Source organism: Pleurodeles waltl, chromosome 9, assembly GCF_031143425.1.
Source record: "Pleurodeles waltl isolate 20211129_DDA chromosome 9, aPleWal1.hap1.20221129, whole genome shotgun sequence".
Taxonomy (NCBI): domain Eukaryota; kingdom Metazoa; phylum Chordata; class Amphibia; order Caudata; family Salamandridae; genus Pleurodeles; species Pleurodeles waltl.
This window is the reverse complement of record NC_090448.1, coordinates 159,162,450-159,183,066: the sequence shown is the minus strand read 5'-3', so window position 1 is coordinate 159,183,066 and position 20,617 is coordinate 159,162,450. Positions and strand designations below refer to the sequence as shown.

Genomic DNA, 20,617 nt, shown 5'->3' with positions numbered 1-20,617 from the left:
TTTCTTTATACAGTATTTTGGGAACATAGGTTCTGACCAGATGCCGAGAATAAATGCTAAAATGGAAATATCGGGACACAGTAAAGGAAGAGGATATAGTACTACTGCTTTTTCCTGGTCACAACCTATGTGAATGGCCCTTCTTAACTTTCTGAATAATCTCTTAATGTACCATTATGAGTGTTAATATAGTGATATAAATCAATGCTCTATGTCTAACTGTATTGAGACACTGAACCGAAAGCTCAGAAGTCACTTGGTTGGGTAGCAAGTCTTCTGGGAGTATGCTCTGCATAAATGTACATAAATGTGCAATAAACTATAAAACATATAAAAGATGGTTTAATTTAAGGTTACGTTATGTGTAGTATTGTAATGTAAAAGTGACTTCTTCAGTGAGGTCAATATGTTTCTCATCATTTGTCTAGTTCAAGGGTACCCATCCTGTGGTGTGGCGACCTCTGGGGGTCCGAAAAGCCTCCCCAGGGTGACTGCTGAGAAAATTAACTAATACTAACAGATTAAGGTGTGTGTGAGTTTGTGTGTGTATATATATATACATATATATACACACAATTGACATTATTAAAACATACTGTTAATGTCAAGGAAACTGAAATTGGAGGCTAACAATTAAATTAGTATCATCAACTTGATTTGTGGGAGCAGTGCAGGTGCAGTAAACAGAATATAGTGTGAATGATGTGTGGCTTAAATTAAATTTAGAAAAGCTCCAACCTTACTGTAGGAAGTTGGCTCTGTATATACTATTTCAAAGTAAGAAATAGTGTGCAAAGAGTCCAAGGGTTCCCCTTAGAGGTAAGATAGTGACAAAAGTAGATAATTATAATGCTCTATTTTGTGGTAGTGTAGTCGAGCAGTAGGCTTATCAGAGGGTAGTGTTAAGCATTTGTTGTACACACACAGGCAATAAATGAGGAACACAACCTCAAAGACTTACTCCAGGCCAATAGGTTTTTATATTGAAAAATATCTAGTCTTAGTTTATTTTAAGAACCACAGGTTCAACATTTACAACACTTACAAGTCTCAGTTCTGGGGCATAGGCAGCCCACCGTTGGGGGTTCAAGGCAACCCCAAAGTTAACACACCAGCAGCTCAGGGCCGGTCAGGTGCAGAGGTCAAAGAGGTGCCCAAAACACATAGGCACTAATGGAGAACAGGGGTGCTCCGGTTCCAGTCTGCCACCAGGTAAGTACCTGCGTCCTCGGGGGGCAGACCAGGGGGATTTTGTATAGCACTTTGGGGTGTGTGGGGGGGTGGACACAAGTAGGCACAAAAAACACACCCACAGTGGTACAGGGGTGGCCGGGTGCAGTGTGCAAAGCAGGCATCGGGTTTCAGGTAGGAAACAATGGAGGGACCTGGGGGTCACGCTAGCAGTGCAGGCAGGCAAAGGGGGGTGGGGGGGGCGGCTTCTCGGGACAGCCACCACCTGGGCTAGGCAGAGGGTCGCCGGTGGGTCACTCCTGCGTCGAAGTTCGGTTCCTTCAGGTCCTGGGGGCTGCGGGTGCAGTATTGGTTCCAGGCGTCGGTCCCTTGTTACAGGCAGTCGCGGTCAGGGGGAGCCTCTGGATTCCCTCTGCAGGCGTCGCTGTGGGGGTTCAGGGGGGGGTCATCTCTGGTCACTCACCGGCTCGCAGTCATCGGGGAGTCCTCCCTGAGGTGTTGGTTTTCTGGATCTCGAGCCGGGGGCGTCGGGTGCAGAATGGGAAGTCTCACGCTTCTGGCGGGAAACGTGAAGTCTTTGAAAGTTGCTTCTTTGTTGTAAAGAAGTAGCTGGTTTTAAACAGGGCCGCTGTTCACGGGAGTTTCTTGGTCCTTTAGTCCAGGGCAGTCCTCTGAGGCTTCAGAGGTCGTTGGCCCCTGTCGGTGCATCGCTGGAGCAGGTTTTCGAAGTTGGAGACAGGCCGGTAGGGCTGGGGCCAAAGCAGTTGTCGTCTTCTTCCTTCTCTGCAGGCTTGTAGGTAAGCAGTCCTTCTTGTTTCTTCAGGTTGCAGGAATCTGATTTCCTGGGATCTGGGGAGCTCCTAAATACTGAATTTAGTGGGGTGTTTAGGTCTGGGAGGGCAGTAGCCAATGGCTACTGTCCTTGAGGGTGGCTACACCCTCTTTGTGCCTTCTCCCTGTGGGGAGGAGGGACACATCCCTAATCCTATTGGGGGAATCCTCCAAACTCAAGATGGAGGATTTCTCAAGGCAGGGGTCACCTCAGCTCAGGACACCTTAGGGGCTGTCCTGACTGGTGGGTGACTCCTCCTTGTTTTTCTCATTATCTCCTCCAGCCTTGCCGCCAAAAGTGGCGGCAGTAGCTGGAGGGGCGGGCATCTCCACTAGCTGGGATGCCCTGGGGCGCTGTAACAAAAGGAGTGAGCCTTTGAGGCTCACCGCCAGGTGTTACAGTGCCTGCAGGGGAAGGTGAGAAGCACCTCCACCCAGTACAGGCTTTGTTACTAGCCACAGAGTGACAAAGGCACTCTCCCCATGTGGCCAGCAACATGTCTGGTGTGTGGAAGGCTGGCAGAAACTGGTCAGCCTACACTAGAAGTCGGGTAGGTATTCAGGGGGCATCTCTAAGATGCCCTCTGGGTGTATGTTGCAATAAATTGCACACTGGCATCAGTGTGCTTTTATTGTGCTGAGAAGTTTGATACCAAACTTCCCAGATTTCAGTGTAGCCATTATGGAACTGTGGAGTTCGTGTCTGACAAACTCCCAGACCATATAATCTTATTGCTACCCTGCACTTACAATTTCTAAGGTTTTGCTTTGACTCTGTAGGGGCATAGTGCTCATGCACATATGCCCTCCACTGTGGTATAGTGCACCCTGCCTTAGGGGTGTAAGGCCTGCTAGAGGGGTGACTTACCTATGCCACAGGCAGTGTGAGGTTGACATGGCACTCTGAGGGGAGTGCCATGTCGACTTAGTCATTTTCTCCCTACCAGCACACACAAGCTGTAAGGCAGTGTGCATGTGCTGAGTGAGGGGTCCCTAGGGTGGCATAAGGCATCCTGCAGCCCTTAGATATCCTCCCTGGCATCAGGGCCCTTGGTACCAGTTACAAGGGACTTACCCGAGTGCCAGGGTTGTGCCAATTGTGGAGACAAAGGTACAGTTTAGGGATAGAACACTGGTGCTGGGGCCTTGTTAGCAGGGCCCCAGCACACTTTCAAATCATACCGTAGCATCAGCAAAGGCAAAATGTTAGGGGGTAACCATGCCAAGGAGGCATTTCCTTACACTTACAATTATATTTTAATTTTTATTTGTTTACAAATTAAATTAAATGTTATAATTTGCTTATATGTTTGATGGAATGCTTGTTTTTGTAATTTCTGTGTACTGTTTTGTGGTTCAAATCATCTACAATGTTTGGGCCTGGGTCTCTGGCTTCCAGTAATGACAGTGGGGGGGGGGGGGGGGGTCCACGGGTTTCAGTAATGATAAAGTGGGGGTCCACAGAAGTCAAAAGGTTGGGAACCACTGGTCTAGGTTATCCTTATCCAATCAGACAGGTTTCTCTGCACTCAGACCAATTTCATAAAACAAAATGATGTTTTTAAATAATATTTTTTAATCAAAGAACATTGCTGAAATTGTGAATTAACTTACCCTGTAGAGCAGTAAGGCGTTCATTGGTGAAGTCATTGTCGGCTTGCAGAGCCTCTATTTTTGCCTGCAGTTCTTGCTCCTTTTTTTCCATTTCATCAAGTTTATGCTGCAATTCTTTTTTCTCAGTTTGCCCCTTCTGCTGGATTTCCTCTTGTCTTAATTCTGCTACCTGTTGAAAATGATGGAATATTACTTGCTTTTGCAGTAATAAAGCCACCCCATTTTTATTTAGCACATTTTGAAAATACAGAAAATAGGCAAGCGGCTCTCAGTACGAAGGTGTGTGATCCTCAATGTCAATATTTAAATTTGTTGTAGTTTACAGTCTCACTTCACTGTTGCCACAGTTTCAAACCCTACCACCAACTCTGGAGCAGAAATACGCACTAGCGAGAAGAAATTCTACTTTATCAGAGGAAACAATGTTTAGTGTTAAATGGTACAATGAATGAAAATCATAAACAACTGGCCAGTTACAATCCCAATTTAACCCACTGAGAAAAACAGTGTTAAAGTGACACTATAGTTAGGTGTTGAATGAGATAAGAACCAGCATTTAAAAACAAAAACAAAAAACACTGAAATATGCCAGTTGCAGTTTAGTGAACTATAAATGTGTACCCTTGTCATGCTTATGACCTTACATATTACAACACTCTTGACATTTTAAATGACACCATTTCCATTATCTGCACCTGCACAGTATGCTGTATGAGTCTAGGTCTTATACTAACAACTTGTTCTTTTAAAAGAGTGTTAGCTTATGGAGCAACATGAAGGTCAGTATCATGGGTGATATAATTTGAGATGTCAGTGATGTTTGCAAAGATGGCATTTGTGACGCCATCAATGATGCAATCAATGAAGACATTAAACATATCAATAATGTGATATGGGATGTCATAAGCAGTGCATAACAGGCAGTAGGTCATAGTTTGTTCACTACACTATTACAGACTAAGTTCTAAGTTTTTTTCATTTTTTAAATGTTAGTTCTCATCTCATTTCAACACTTTACTATAACATGACTTTAATCATTGTTTTTTTCAGTAAGTTTAAATTTTTTGTTTCGTTTTTACATAAGCTAAGATCTTACTACCATATCAACATTTAGCACCTTCAGTGAAGTTGTGTGTCTTTTGGTCATATTCAAAGCTGAGCATGTGTATGATTGGGATTTTGCATCCAACGCCTGGCCTCCTGTAAGGCTTTATGCCCAAACCCCCAATTGAAACCCAACTGTCAGCCACGGTCAGCCCTCAAACTCACTCCCTCAGCCCCTGTGGGCACCCAACAACCCCACATGTGCCTAACCTCACCTCCGGCCAGGCCCTGTATCCATTCTCGCCACAGGTGCCTAATCCGCTAATGGAACAAAGTGGGTTATTACTTAAGGGAAAGGATGTGAGCCTCTCTCAAGTAGTAAGTTCACAATCCTGTGTCTACTGGGAACCAAGTACTCTGCTGTATCAAATGAGTTTCTCAGACTAGTGAGGCAGAGCAGTAAAAGACAATCAGTGGGGATGGTGTAAGGGTAGTACCTAAATCCGCAGGTATGTAAAGGACACCACCTAATAAATCATTGTCCAGCCTGTGCTTTTACTTCTAAGAAAGGAAAAACAATTATGCACCAACTACTTAATACTAAGGATTAATGTACAAATATTTCCAAGTACGCAGGTGGAAATATTCATGGTGACAATCACCTAACTGTCCACCACCCTAGAGAGACCTGAAACGTAAGACTGATACCACTTACATATACTAGACAGAATAGAAGGGGATGTAGTTATCAAAAGGCAGGCCAACTGGCTTTGTCCGAGTGCCACCACATTCATAAATTCAGAAACCTATAACGGACTGATGCATCACCATTAAAATTTCTACAGATGGTACCACTTCACATTCACATACTTTATAACTTGCAATGGCTCACTGTTAACAAGGATTAAAACATTCTCATGGTCTTCATTAACAAACAAAGCATCATTATAAATTTTGTAGCTGTAAATAAAGCATTATAATTTCCATAAATTGTTGGCTGTACATCTTGGGCATGTATCTTTTATATTTACCTTGTGCAATTTATGTAGTACTAGGTAAGAGCTGTGGAATATATTGAATTGTATCAACTTGATTCTCACATTTCAGGAGACCTTTGGCAGCAACTCCGCTCCTGCTTTCCATTCTATGTTCTTTAATTGTCTATTGAAGTATACTTCTCATTATACCCTGAGTGTCATACAGTCAAGTCTTTGATCTATGATACAGTGGTACCCTGTAGTTATTGCTTTTCAAGTGCTGCTGTTTGTTTCTAAAGTATGGAATGTTATGTGAGTTGTTAGTTTCGAGTCTCCACTCTCCCATATTTGTCGAGTCATTTACCCATAGGTTAGAAATGGAGGTACTGGCAACAAGTTTTGTTGCATGTCATCAAAAGCCTTTAAAAAGCCATCTACTAAGATACTGCCCAACTTCCTACTTTGTGCCCGATTGTTTTGTTAATTAATATCTCTAGTTTTCGGAGTTTGGGATGTTCTCATAGAGGGAACTCAGTGCTGAGTCTGAGTACTCTTCTCAGAACACAGCACAAACATGAAGGTAAATGTTACTTAACCAGTAAGCATCTGTTCGAGATATGTAGTGCTGTAAATTCACATTCTTAGAATAATTCCATCTAGTGTTGGGCTCTGTAGTGTGTAAGATGTTTTTCTTCAAAGTAAGTCTTTGAGGTTGTTAAATTGGAATGGTCCAAGGTCGATTCACACAACGATACATTCACATATACGAACGAAATCACATCACCGTTATTAAATTAATCTGTCATGAACTCTCCGTCAACCCCAACTCAAAGGACGTGGTCAGGCAGGCTCTGAGGCCGAGGCCTGAGATTAATGCCTGACAGGTCAAAGGTGAGGCAGCTGGCAGACAAAAGTGCAAACAAGAAACCTAGATCACAGATAGATGCAGCAACACCACAATGTCCCCAGAAGGTTGGTCCCAATATAATACACATGGCCTGAGAAGAACGTGCATTCTCAAACACAAAAAAGTCATATGCCACCTGAAGTTAGGAACACACAGCCAATCAGAACACAGTAACACTCAGGCCCAACATCTGGACACATTACCGGCTGGTCCACATTGTGTCGAAGCAAGGTCGAGGCCTGCCTGCATTTGTTATCAGGACTCTGTTTATGACTCCGTGACTACTGTTCACATTTTTCACCTCAAAAGGAATGCTGTAATTGTTTTACTGTAACCAGAGAAACATATAAAACACCCTGGTGAACAAATTTAAGTAGAGGCAATCCTCAGATCCCAGTTCTGTAACTGTTCTCTGGGCAATAATGTTTAATTTAACAAACTGTTCTTGTTTTTCCAAACGCCTGTTGTCTTGGTTTTTTTTTCTCCACGGTAAATTCACATTCGAGCAACAAAGTCACAAAGCAGAGTGACTCCTCCTCTTGCTCCTAATATGCATTATCATCAACTCCATTGTTAGATTGCTTTTTCGCAAGGCAGGTGAGGCTGGAATGTGCAGTAGAGCAGTGTATAATGAGATGGCCATGCTGAAGGAATTTGTAATAACCTATAAAATAACTGCAACAACCACAGGTGTCCTGGGAGGAGGGTGGACCCAGGTGAATCTTCATCACTACAATCAACAAACAGAAGCTTACTGGGTAGCTAACATCTTTTGTTCAAGGCACGTGTGGCTGTAGATACACATGCTTACCATAGATAGAAAAGCAGTCCTCCTTTGTAAGCGGTGGCCAGCCTATGGGGTTGCAGTTATTTGGAAAGAACATGTGCAGGACTGCTTGGCCCGCATTGGCTTGTTGACGAGCCAGCACATCTACCCAGTAATGTTTTGGAAATGTGAGTGGTGTAGACCAAGTAGCTGCTTTACATGTCAGCTATAGATATATTTCATAAGGCCATTTAAGCTACTCTTTTGTGAGTGGAGTGATATTTTTCAGGATAAGAACTAGAGGGTGGAGGAGTGGAGGTAAAAGCTAGACTGGAGGTGTGTAAATGAAACAGATAACAGACAGTGTCTAACACAAGATTGTGAAGGATCAATTTGTTTGGAATGACAGTAGTGGACACTTTTGTTTCCACTTTGCAGCATAGTAAGCACAAGTAAAGGGCTTGCATGATTCTTTAAGGATGTCCATAAAGGGTTGAGGTAGGTTCAAATAAGCGAACTCTATGACTTCTGGAGCCAGATCACAAGATTGAAGTATCTGGAGTCTGAGTGTCTGATTTTTCCATGGCTCTGTGTGAGAAGGTCCTGCAAGTTCAGCAATACCTCATGGGGAACTACTGAGAGTTTTAGGAGTGTGGTGAACCACAGATGCGGTGTCCTTGTGGGAGCTACTAGCATGAGGATGAGAGATGTCTGCCCTAGTTTTCAAACCACAAATGGAAGCAGTGGGAGAGATGGAAAAGCATAGGCAAATATCGCTGACCAACTCATCCATAGTGCGTTGCTCCTGGACTGCAGGTGTGGGAACCTGGAGGCAAAGTTTGGCATTTTGTGTTTTCTGCTGTGGCAGAAAGGTATATTGTGGGTGCCCTCAACACTGGAAGTATGGGAGGAGGACTTGTGGGTCTGAAGTTCCAACTCATGGGACTTGTTGATGTCACCTGCTGAGGAGATCTGCAAAGTCATTGTCCGCTCCCAGGAGGGAGAATGTTGTATCGGAGAGCCCTTTTCTAAATGGGTTGGGCTATGTGAGAGAGAGCTGAGGGGACCTTGTGCCTCTGCTTTTGGAGACAGTACACAGCAGTCATGTTGTATGTTTTGATCAAGACTACCTTGCCATTTAGGTGGGGAAGGAAGTTAGAGTGCTAGATGAACAGCTAGCAACTCCAGTTATTTGATATGGAGATGTTTCGGGCTAAAAGTCCAGCATCCCTGGACAGTAACATCTTGTGGATGCACAACCCTGCCAGTGTGTAAGGCTTCTGTTGTTATGGTCTTCTGTGGAAATTGGTCCACGAAAGGCTGTACTTTTAGGAGATTGTTGGTGTTCCACCAATGCAAAGAGTGACAAGCTTGACGACCGACCAGCACTAGGTCTTCCAATCAATCCACCGCTTGAGACCACTGGCATGCTAAGCACTCTTGCAAAGGACACATGTTGAGTCTGCCATAAGGTACTATTGCTATTCATGAAGCCATCATACCAAGGGGGAGCATGACACTCCTCACGGTTAGTTGCTGATGAGGGTAATACAGAGCAATAAATGTCTGAAAGGACTGAATGCAGTGGCAATGGGGTAGGCCATCCCTCTTTGTGAATAAAGGTTAGCTCCTGGGTGGATTGTATCTGAAGAGACTGGAGGTGGGATTTGACTCCACTGATGGTAAATCATAGTTGATGAATTAATTTTATTGTGGCCTGAGTGTTTTGGAAGCACTGTGGATAAGTACCGCTTTTGATGAGCCGATCGTCTAAATATGAAAAAACTTTTGCTTTGCCTGTGCAGGTGGGCTACTACTGTGAGACATTTGGTGAAAACCCTGGGGGCTGTTGTGACTCTGAATGGGAGCACCTTGAATTGAAATGGCAGTTATTTATTACAAACCTGAGGTATAGGCGGTGTGCCAGGTGCCTAGGAATGTACAAATAGGCGTCCTTCAGGTCAAGTGCAGCCATGAAGTTTCCTTGTTGTAGTACTGGGATGACATCTTGAAGCATGACCATGTAAAAGTGCTCTGAGAGGATATACTGGTGTAGGTGTCTGACGTCCAAGACGGGTCTCAAGCATCTGTCCTTTTTAGGAATACAGAAGCAGACTGAACAGACTTCTGTGCCTTCCTGGTGTGTTGGTACTGAGTCTACGGCCCCTTTTTTCAGAAATGCCGAAACCTCCTCCTTAAGCAACCGTTGATGTTCTAGCAAGAGTTTGCGAGGTGGAATGTTTGCAGTTGTGGAAGTGAGCTCCAGAAAATAACAATTTTGGATAATATCCAACACCCACTGGTCAGAGGTGATGTTCCGCCAGGCAGGAAAGAACCTTTGTAGTCACCCCCAGACAGGTGTTGTGTGGTCATGGAGATGGTTGTTAAGTCAGGGTTTGGTGGAGGAGGCTGAGGGTTTGGTGAAGCCACACTTAACTGTGTCCCATAAATATTGCGCCTACAGGAGCCCCCGTAGTAATCCCAGGTGAGGTGGTATGTGGCTAGAGATGTTGGGGAGAGGTGGAGGGATCTGTGGGGGGGGGAGGTTTTGCCCCTCCACAATAGGGGGAGCAGTGAAAGGAGCCATGTTGTGATGATGCTTGCAACACTCCCATAGCTTTGGCTGTCTTTTTTTAATTTTTTTTTTTTTATTTCCTCGAGTACAGTGTATACTTGAGGGCCAAAGAGGTGTTCGCCATCAAAAAGAAGTGCAAGTATGCTTTGTTGCACTTCAGGTATAAGGCCTGAAACCCTAAACCAGGCGCGATATCTAATGAACAAAGTAGAGTCAATGCCTTCTGCTCCTGTGTCAGCTGCATCATGGGCACAGAGGATGAAAGTGTGCACAATTAATAAACTCTTCAAAGCGATCTCATGTGACCATTTTTATGTTCCTCAGGGAGAGGTTGGAGGAGCAGTTGCTCTGGTAGAATGAGCACCCAAGCCTTCAGGAGGTTGCTTTTTAGCCAAAGCGTAGCACAGTTTGATGCAAAGAAGCACCCATCAAGAGATGGGGCGCTTTTGCACTGCCTTCCCTTTCCTCGCACCCACATAGCCAACAAAGAGTTGATCGTCAACCCAGAAATCTTTGGTACGATTGAGGTAGAACGCCAATGCTCTTTTTGGGTCCAGACGGTGGAGTCTCTCCTCCTCATGGGAAGGATGTGGGGGTGCGTAGAAGGTAGGCAAAGTGATGGACTGGCCTGCAAGAAATGGTGTAACCACCTTAGGAAGGAAGGAAGCTCTAGTGCATAACACCACTTTGTCAGGGTGTACAGACAATTATGGAGGCTTTAAAGAAAAGGCCTGAAGCTCACTCACCCTGCCAGCAGAGGTGATAGCGACCAGAAAGACAGTTTTGAATGTGAGGAGCTGCAAGGGACTCAAAGGGGGTACACATCAAGTAAGTAAGTACAAGATTAAAATCCCACTGAGGAATGATGAACGGAGTGGGACGAAATAAGTGGGTGAGCCCTTTTAAGAACCTACTTACAATAGGAGATTTAAAGAGTGAGGGCTGATCAGGAAGCCTAAGAAAGGCGGAAATGGCAGACAAATACCCTTTAAGGGTGCCCAAAGCAGAGCCATGCTGGGCTAAAGAAAGAATGAACTGAAGAACCTCTGACAGAGGGGCAGAAAGGGGATCAACAGATTTGTTGGTACACCCTGCCACAAATTTATTCCAACGTCAGGTGTATTCAGTTTTAGTCGATGGACGCCTGGCTGCCAAGATAACATTACAGACTTTGGGTGGAAGGGCAAATGCCGTCACCTGTTGCCGCTCAATCTCAACGCATAAAGGCGGAGGTTGGACAGGTTTGGGTGGAGAACCGCCCCCTGCTGCTGCGACAGAAGGTCCACCCGAAGAGGCATTCTGAGTGGAAGATCGATGGACATGCTCAATAGCTCTGGATACCACACTCTTCAAAGCCCAGTCCGGAGCCACCAAGATAACTTGGGCCTGGTCGTACTTGATTTTCTTGAGAACTCTGGGCAGAAGAGGGATAGGCGGGAAGGCGTAAAGGAAGCCGGAGCTCCACTCAAGACTGAAAGCGTCTCAGAGTGAGTGCCACCTTGTAAACTCCAACGCGCAAAACATTTGACATTGTGCGTTCTCTGCGGAGGCGAACAGATCTAACCAAGGCTCTCCCTACTTGAAAAACAGACCTTGCGCCACCTCCGTATGGAGACGCCATTCGTGATCGACTGTGCGTTGGCGGCTGAGTTCATCTGCTCTGGCGTTGAGATCGCCCGCCAGATGTTGAACCATCAGGGTAATGCCCTGATGTTCCAGCCATATCTAGAAGCGTAGTGCTCCTGACAAAGGGTCCAGGACCTTACCCCACCTCGTTTGTTGGAGTACCACATGGCAGTAGTGTTGTCTGTGAACACCTGCACCACTTTCCCTTTGAGAGAGGAACGGAATGCTTTCAACGCAAGCCTGATCGCCCGGAGCGCCAGCATATTTATGTGGAGTCCCGACTCAGCCAGAGACCAGAGGCCTCTGATCACCGCCTGCCCCATGTGGCCGCCCCAACCCAGAAGTGACGCATCTGTCACTATAGAGAGATCTGGTTGGGGAAGGGAGAGGGATCTGCTGTTGACCCAATCGGGATTCGAAAGCCACCACTCCAGGACTTTCGCAGTCCCCTCCGAGATCTGGACCATGTCTGAGAGATTTCCCTGATGCTGCGCCCACTGGAACTTCAGGTCCCACTGCAGAGCCCGCATATGCCATCTGGCATGTGTTACTAGCAGGATGCATGAGGCCATGAGGCCAAGCAGTCTCAGAATCAGTCTCACCGAAACCCAAGACAGAGGCTGGAAGATCAGAATCATAGCCTGAATGTCTTGGACTCGCTTGTCAGGAGGATAAGCCCAAAATTGCACTGTGTCCAGAACAGCTCCAATGAAAGGGAGAGTCAGAGAGGGAGTCAGGTGTGACTTCGGCACGTTTATAGTGAACCCCAGCTGGTGCAGGAGGTTCGTCGTAGTCTGAAGGTGGGAGACAACTGTCTGGGGCTGAGACCTCTAACCTGCGCAGATGAGCTACAACCACCGCCATCACTTTCGTGAACACCCGAGGGATGCCGGTAGGGCAGAAAGGGAGCACAGTAAACTGAAAGTGCTCGTGACCTACCACGAATCATAGATAACATCTGTGGGCAGGCCGGACGGGGATGTGAAAATAAGCGTCCTGCAAGTCCAACGCTACCATCCAGTCTCCTGGGTCTAAGGCAGACAGAACCTGAGCCAGGGTGAGCATTTTGAATTTCTCCTTCTTAAGGAATAAGTTCATGTCCCAAAGATCTAGGATAGGCCCTTGTCCTTCTTTGGGATCAGAAAGTAGCGGGAATAACAACCACAACCTACTTCTGGCACAGGGACCCTTTCTATAGCTCCCTTGGCCAAGAGAGCCACAACTTGCTGGCGGAGAAGCACCAAATGACCTACCGGAAGATAATGGAAGGATGGTGGCATGCGTGGTGGTGCAGATTCGAAAGGGAGGGAGTAGCCCTTCCGAATGATCTGCAAAACCCACCCGTCCGTGGTGATATGTTCCAAGTGGGGCAGGTGATGGCAGATCCTGCCACCAACAGGGTGGCAGTGAGGGGACGGACTAGAAGGGTTTGGAGGCTGCAGCGGGGGCAGAGGTGGACTGGACAGACCTCTGGTTCCCTGTCCCACGGCCACGTGGTATTCCGCATCCACGCAAAGACTGTCCAGCATGCGTGGCACGGTGGCTGGGTAGAGGACGCAACAGGGTGCCCCTTCCGTGTCCACGAAAGGGATGAAAAGCAGACTGTGGTGGGAGTGTGGCGGAGGAAAGACCAAGGGACCAAGCCGTAGCCTGGGAATCCTTGAATCTCTCCAAGGCCGAGTCTGCTTTATCTCCGAAGAGATGAGTGCCATCAAAGGGCATGTCCATGAGTGACTGTTGGACATCCCCGAGAAGCCAGAAGTGCATAACCAGGCGTGGCGCCGTAAGGCCACTGTCGTCGCAACCGATCTGCCCAGAGAGTCGGTCGTATCCAGCCCACAAAGGATAGTGAACTTTGCCGCGTCTCTCCCATCTTTCACTGCTTGGTAGACGATAGCACGGGCCTCCTCCGGCATCTGCGCCAGGAGCTGCGCAACCGTATTCCACAGTGAATGGAAATAACGGTCCAAAAGACACGTGGTGTTCACAGACCGCAGTGGGAGGCTGGGGGAAAAAAACTACTTCTTACCAAACTGTTCCAGCCTTTTGGATTCCCTATCCAGGGGTGCGGAAGAGAATGCGCCAGAAGAAAAGAAAGCCTGGATTACAAGACTCTCAGGCGTAGGATGTTGGGACAGGAACTTTGGGTTGTTCGGTGCAGTCGTGGTCCGATGGCGGCGAGCGATAGTCCTGTTCACAGGAGCCCTTGTGTAGGGTTTGGACCATGTACCCAAAAGGACATCAGTGAGGGCCTCATTGAATTGGAGAAGGGGTTCCGAAGTAGAAGCCCCAGGCTGAAGCACCTCCGTCAGGAGATTAGACCTGACTTCCACAGTATGTAGCTCGAGGCCAAGGACCTCAGTCGCCCTCCTAACCACCGTACTTTAGGTAGCTCCCTCTGCCGTAGCCACGGTAGGAGGAGACAGCATGCCAGCATCTGAAGAAGTATCCAGACCACTGGCTTCGCCCAAGTCCTGTGCCCAGTCCATAGCAGTGTCATCCTGGTATTCATAAGGGTCCAGGGACCCCTCCAATTCCTCCCAATATTCGTACCCATAGGAAAATGGGTCTGAATCCGACCTCTGGCGAATAGGGCACACCAAAGCAGATGGCGACGTCGGCTGACGCCGCTCCGACTCCGAGTCGTCGGGGACAAGAATTGGGTCGACGTCAATAGTGGCCACTACCGACGTCCAGAGCGTTGATAATCGACCCGGCGCCAGGGAAGGTCTCCAAGGTGCAACGACGTCGGTGCGGATTCACGCACGGATCCGGAGACGACCTCAGTGGCCAGGGCCAAAGCCGACGGCGCAGAACCCGAAGGCCCCTTAGCCGAACCGCTTGGGCCCGAAGGTGCCGTATCGGGGTCGGCCCGCCCAAAGATGCGGCGCATGGCCTGATAAAACTCTAAGTTGGGCGGGGGTCGCTCCGGTTTCGGGGAAGCGCGGAGTCGACCCAGACCCAGGCCCTGAGGACGGAGGCCTAGTGCGTGGACGCTCGTCCCGCGTCAAGTCGGCCGAGCGACGGGGTGAAGTCGGCGAGCGATGGGACTTCTTCAAAACTTCTTCTTCTTACTTTGACCGAGGATTTCGAAGAAGACAAGAGGTGATGACTCCGCGACCGATCGAGACCTTCCTCTCGAGCGAGACCGGGACATACGCGGAGTTGAGCGCTGGCTCGCCATTAGCTTTAGGGACCGCTCGTGTCAAAGCTCTCGGGTGCATGGCCCGACACTCGGAGCACGACTTTGGGTCGTGGTCGGCTCGAGGCACCACAGACAAACGCGATGAGAATCCCTCACCGACATCGTCCGATGGCAGTCCTCACAAGGCTTGAACCCGGTCTTCGGGGTCATTTTGACACACCAAAGTCGTACCAAAAACTTCAACAAAATGGTCGAATTCGGCCAAAAAAAAAAGCCTAGGGTAGGTCTCTCCGGATCAGCGTGTGGCACGTAAAGAAAAGAACTGACGTCACTGCGTGAGGGCGGCGTCTATGTACTACTCCCAAAGTCATCACGGCGACCACGACGCCTACGGAGTCGACCGACGCCACCTACCGACGCGCAAGGGTATTGCTCGAAGAAAAATCTCCGGATCCAGTCGGACGCCTAGGGGAAAATTCTAAGGTAAGGAATCTGCAACTAGAAGTCTCTATCAGATCTTTCGGATATGCAACCCGGCCTACCTATGATGTCATGGAAGGTAGTGGTGTTGTCTGGGGGAGACGGCTTTGCAGGGGAAAGATCTGGCATGTGTCAGTAGGTGGGTCCATGTCATAAGATATTTATATATAAAAAATGTCACTTACCCAGTGTGCATCTGTTTGTGGCATGAGACGCTGCAGATTCACATGCTGTGCACTGTTCCTGCCATCTAGTGTTGGGCTCGGAGTGTTACAAGTTGTTTTTCTTCGAAGAAGTCTTTTCGAGTCACAGGACCGAGTGACTCCTCCCTTTCGGCTCCATTGCGCATGGGCGTTGACTCCATCTTAGATTGTTTTCCCCGCAAAGGGTGAGGTAGGATTTGTGAGTATACTAGAGGTGCCCATGCAATGGAGTAGTAATGTATGTACGTAGTGTGTATTAAAATAATATTTATTTACATATTTACAATTTTGATGCAACTAAAAACGGCTACAGGCTTCCGGGGAGGTGGGAGGGCGCACGTGAATCTGCAGCGTCTCATGCCACGAACAGATGTACACTGGGTAAGTGACATTTTCCGTTCAATGGCATATATAGCTGCAGATACACATGCCGTGCATAGACTACAAAGCAGTTATCTCCCCAAAAGCGGTGGTTAGCCTGTAGGAGTTGATGTTGTCTGAAATAATGTTCTTAATACAGCCTGTCCTACTGTGGCTTGTTGCGTTGCTAACACGTCTACACAGTAATGCTTAGTAAATGTATGAGGCGTAGACCAGGTGGCTGCCTTACAAATTTCTGTCATTGGTATATTTCCAAGAAAAGCCATTGCGGCGCCTTTCTTTCTAGTGGAATGTGCCCTTGGTGTAATGGGTAATTCTCTTTTTGCTTTAAGGTAACAGATTTGAATGTATTTAACTATCCATCTGGCAATGCCTTGTTTGGATATTGGGTTACCTGCGTGAGGTTTTTGGAAAGCTACGAACAATTGTTTTGTTTTACAAAATTGTTTCGTTCTGTCAATGTAATACATTAGTGCTCTTTTTATGTCTAATGTATGCAAGGCCCTTTCAGCTACTGAGTCTGGTTGTGGAAAGACGACTGGGAGTTCCACAGTTTGGTTTAGATAGAATGGTGATATGACCTTTGGTAAGAATTTTGGATTTGTACGGAGAACCACTTTATGTTTATGTATTTGTATAAAGGGTTCTTGAATAGTAAATGCTTGTATTTCACTCACTCTTCTAAGTGATGTGATGGCAATTAGAAAGCCTACTTTCCAAGTCAGAAATTGGATTTGACACAAATGCATGGGTTCGAATGGTGGGCCCATGAGTCGTGTTAATACAATATTAAGGTTCCACGAAGGTACTGGTGGTGTCCTTGGGGGTATGATTCTTTTTAGTCCTTCCATAAATGCTTTAATTACTGGGATTCTAAAAAGCGATGTTCTATGTGTAATCTGCAGATATTGCAGTGAGATGGATTTTAATGGAAGAGAAAGCTAGATTAGACTTTTGTAAGTGTAATAAATAACCTACAATGTCTTGTGTGGAGGCATTTAGTGGCATAATTTGATTAGTGTGACAGTAGCAAACAAATCTTTTCCATTTGTTTGCGTAACAATGTCTTGTTGTAGGTTTTCTCACTTGTTTAATGACCTCCATACACTCTTGTGAAAGGTTTAAATGTCTGAATTCTAAGACTTAAGGAGCCAGATTGCTAGATTGAGCGATGCTGGATTCGGGTGTCTGATCTGTTGTTTGTGTTGTGTTAACAGATCTGGTGTGTTTGGTAGTTTGATGTGGGGTACTACTGATAAGTCCAACAGTGTTGTGTACCACGGTTGGCGTGCCCAGGTTGGAGCTATGAGTATTAGTTTGAGTTTGTTTTGACTCAGTTTGTTGACCAGATAGGGAATGAGCGGGAGAGGCGGAAAAGCGTAAGCAAATATCCCTGACCAGCTGATCCATAGAGCATTGCCGTTGGACTGAGGGTGTGGGTACCTGGACACGAAGTTTTGGCATTTTGCGTTTTCTTTTGTTGCAAATAGGTCTATGTTTGGTGTTTCCCAGCGGCGGAAGTGATCCTGTAGGATCTGGGGATGTATTTCCCATTCGTGAGTTTGTTGTTGATCTCGACTGAGATTGTCGGCTAACTGATTCTGAATGCCTGGTATGTATTGTGCTATTAGGCGAATGTTGTTGTGAATTGCCCAATGCCAAATCTTTTGTGCTAAGAGACACAGTTGTGACGAGAGTCTTCCCCCCCCCCTGTTTGTTGAGATAATACATTGTTGTCATATTGTCTGTCTTGACAAGAATGTGTTTGTGGGCTATTAGTGGTTGACATGCTTTTAATGCTAGAAATACCGCTAGGAGTTCCAAGTGATTTATGTGAAGTAGTTTTTGTTGATTGTCCCATTGACCTTGTATGCTGTGATTGTTGAGGTGTGTTCCCCACCCAACCATGGAAGCATCTGTTGTGATAAAAGCGTGAGGCACTGGGTCTTGAAATGGCCACCCTTTGTTTAAATTTATAGGGTTCCACCATTGAAGCGAAGAGTGTGTTTGGCGGTCTATCAACACTTGATCTTGTAGCTGACCCTGTGCTTGCGTCCATTGTTTTGCTAGGCACTGTTGTAAGGGCTGCATGTGTAGTCTTGTGTTTGGGACAATGGCTATGCATGAGGACATCATGCCTAGTAGTTTCATTACAAACCTTACTGTGTAGTGTTGGTTTGGTTGTATGCTTGATCTTACATTTTGGAACGATTGGACTCTTTGTGGACTTGGAGTGGCAATTGCTCTTTGTGTGTTGAGTGTTGCTCCCAAGTATTGTTGTATTTGGGATGGTTGCAGATGTGATTTTCGGTAATTTATATAAAACCCTAGTTTGTGTAGAGTTTCTATGACGTATTGCGTGTGAAATTGACATTGTTGTTGAGTGTTGGCTTTTATTAGCCAGTCGTCCAAATATGGGAATAGGTGCATGAGCTGTCTCTTTATGTGAGCTGCTACTACTGCTAGGCATTTTGTAAATACCCTGGGGGCTGTTGTGATCCCGAACGGTAGCACTTTGAATTGATAATGTTTGCCTTGAATTACGAACCTTAGGTATTTCCTGTGAGAAGGATGGATGGGTATGTGGAAATACGCATCCTTGAGATCCATTGTTGTCATGTATTCCCCCTTTTTTAGTAAGGGAACTACATCATGAAGCGTTACCATGTGGAAATGGTCTGAGTTGATGAAGAGTGTAAGAAAATGGCTCCTTGTTGCAGTTACCCCCCACTTTTTGCCTGATACTGATGCTGACTTGACTGAGAAGTGTGCTGGGACCCTGCTAACCAGGCCCCAGCACCAGTGTTCTTTCACCTAAAATGTACCATTGTTTCCACAATTGGCACACCCCTGGCACACAGATAAGTCCCTTGTAAAACGTACCAGTGGTACCAAGGGTCCCGTGACCAGGGAAGGTCCCTAAGGGCTGCAGCATATGTTGTGCCACCCTAAGGGACCCCTCACCTAACACATGCACACTGCCATTGCAGATTGTGTGTGTTGGTGGGGAGAAAAAGGCAAAGCTGACATGGCATCCCCCTCAGGATGACATGCACACAAAATACTGCCTGTGGCATAGTTAAGTCACCCCTCTAGCAGGCCTTACAGCCCTAAGGCAGGGTGCACTGTCCCACAGGTGAGGGCATAGCTGCATGAGCAATATGCCCCTACAGTGTCTAAGTCTATTCTTAGACATTGTAAGTACAGTTGTGGCCATATTATGTACATGGTCTGGGAGTTTGTCAAAAACGAACTCCACAGCTCCATAATGGCTACACTCAATACTGGGAAGTTTGGTATCAAACTTCTCAGAATAATAAACCCACAATGATGCCAGTGTTGGATTTATTACTGTAGGAAGTTAGCTTTGCATGTACTATTTCAAAGTAAGAAATAGCATGCACAGAGTCCAAGGGTTCCCCTTAGAGGTAAGATAGTGGCAAAAAGAGAATTCTAATGCTCTATTTTGTGGTAGTGTGGTCGAGTAGTAGGCTTATCAGAGGGTAGTGTTAAGCATTTGTTGTACCTACACAGGCAATAAATGAGGAACACACACTCAAAGACAATTCCAGGCCAATAGGTTTTTATTAAGAAAAATATATTTTCTTAGTTTATTTTAAGAACCACAGGTTCAAGATTTACAAACAATACTTTAAGTGAAAGGTATTTCACTCAGGTATCTTAGGAACTTTGAATCAACACAATAGCATGTAAAGTTTTGGCAAAAATTGATATAAGCTATTTTAAAATTCAACAGTTCCTGGGGGAGGTAAGTATTTGTTAGTTTTTCAGGTAAGTAAAGCACTTACAGGGTTCAAAGTTGAGTCCAAGGTAGCCCACCATTGGGGGAAGGGCCACCCAAAGTTACCACACCAGCAGCTCAGGGCCACCACCTGGGCATGTTGCAAGTTTCAGTGTTTGTGGAACACGGCCGCTGTCCTCAGCAGTTCTTGGTCCTTTTAGATATAGGGTAGTCCTCTGAGGCTTCAGAGGTCGCTGGACCCTGGGGGACGCGTTGCTGTTGCAGTTTTTCTTGAAGTGGGGAGACAGGCCGGTAGGGCTGGGGCCAAAGCAGTTGGTGTCTCCGTCTTCTCGGCAGGGCTTCACAGCAGTCCTTCTTCGTCTTCAGGCTGCAGGAATCTATCTTCCTCGGTTCTGGGGGCCCCTAAATAATCAATTTAGGGGTGTGTTTAGGTCTGGGAGGTTAGTAGCCAATGGCTACTAGCCCTGAGGGTGGCTACACCCTCTTTGTGCCTGTAGGAAAGTACCATCTTGCCTGGCATGTTACCCCCATTTTTCACTGTATATATGTTGTTTTAGTTGTATGTGTCACTGGGACCCTGGTAACCCAGGGCCCCAGTGCTCATAAGTGTGCCTGAATGTGTTACCTGTGTAGTGACTAACTGTCTCACTGAGGCTCTGCTAATCAGAACCTCAGTGGTTATGCTCTCTCATTTCTTTCCAAATTGTCACCGACAGGCTAGTGACAATTTTTACCAATTTACATTGGCTTACTGGAACACCCTTATAATTCCCTAGTATATGGTACTGAGGTACCCAGGGTATTGGGGTTCCAGGAGATCCCTATGGGCTGCAGCATTTCTTTTGCCACCCATAGGGAGCTCTGACAATTCTTACACAGGCCTGCCACTGCAGCCTGAGTGAAATAACGTCCACGTTATTTCACAGCCATTTTACACTGCACTTAAGTAACTTATAAGTCACCTATATGTCTAACCTTTACCTGGTAAAGGTTAGGTGCAAAGTTACTTAGTGTGAGGGCACCCTGGCACTAGCCAAGGTGCCCCCACATTGTTCAGAGCCAATTCCCTGAACTTTGTGAGTGCGGGGACACCATTACACGCGTGCACTACATA

General features: G+C 46.5%; 1 protein-coding gene across 6 annotated transcripts in view; it reads right to left on the bottom strand.

The window, feature by feature from the left end:
* Positions 1–20,617, bottom strand: part of SLMAP (sarcolemma associated protein) — a 793,819-nt gene that overhangs the window by 478,955 nt on the left and 294,247 nt on the right. For all 6 annotated transcript variants that reach the window (XM_069206475.1, XM_069206474.1, XM_069206478.1 and 3 more), the window contains exon 10: positions 3,637–3,805. In XM_069206475.1, the coding sequence (XP_069062576.1) occupies positions 3,637–3,805 (169 nt within the window). The remainder of the gene's footprint in view (positions 1–3,636; positions 3,806–20,617) is intronic.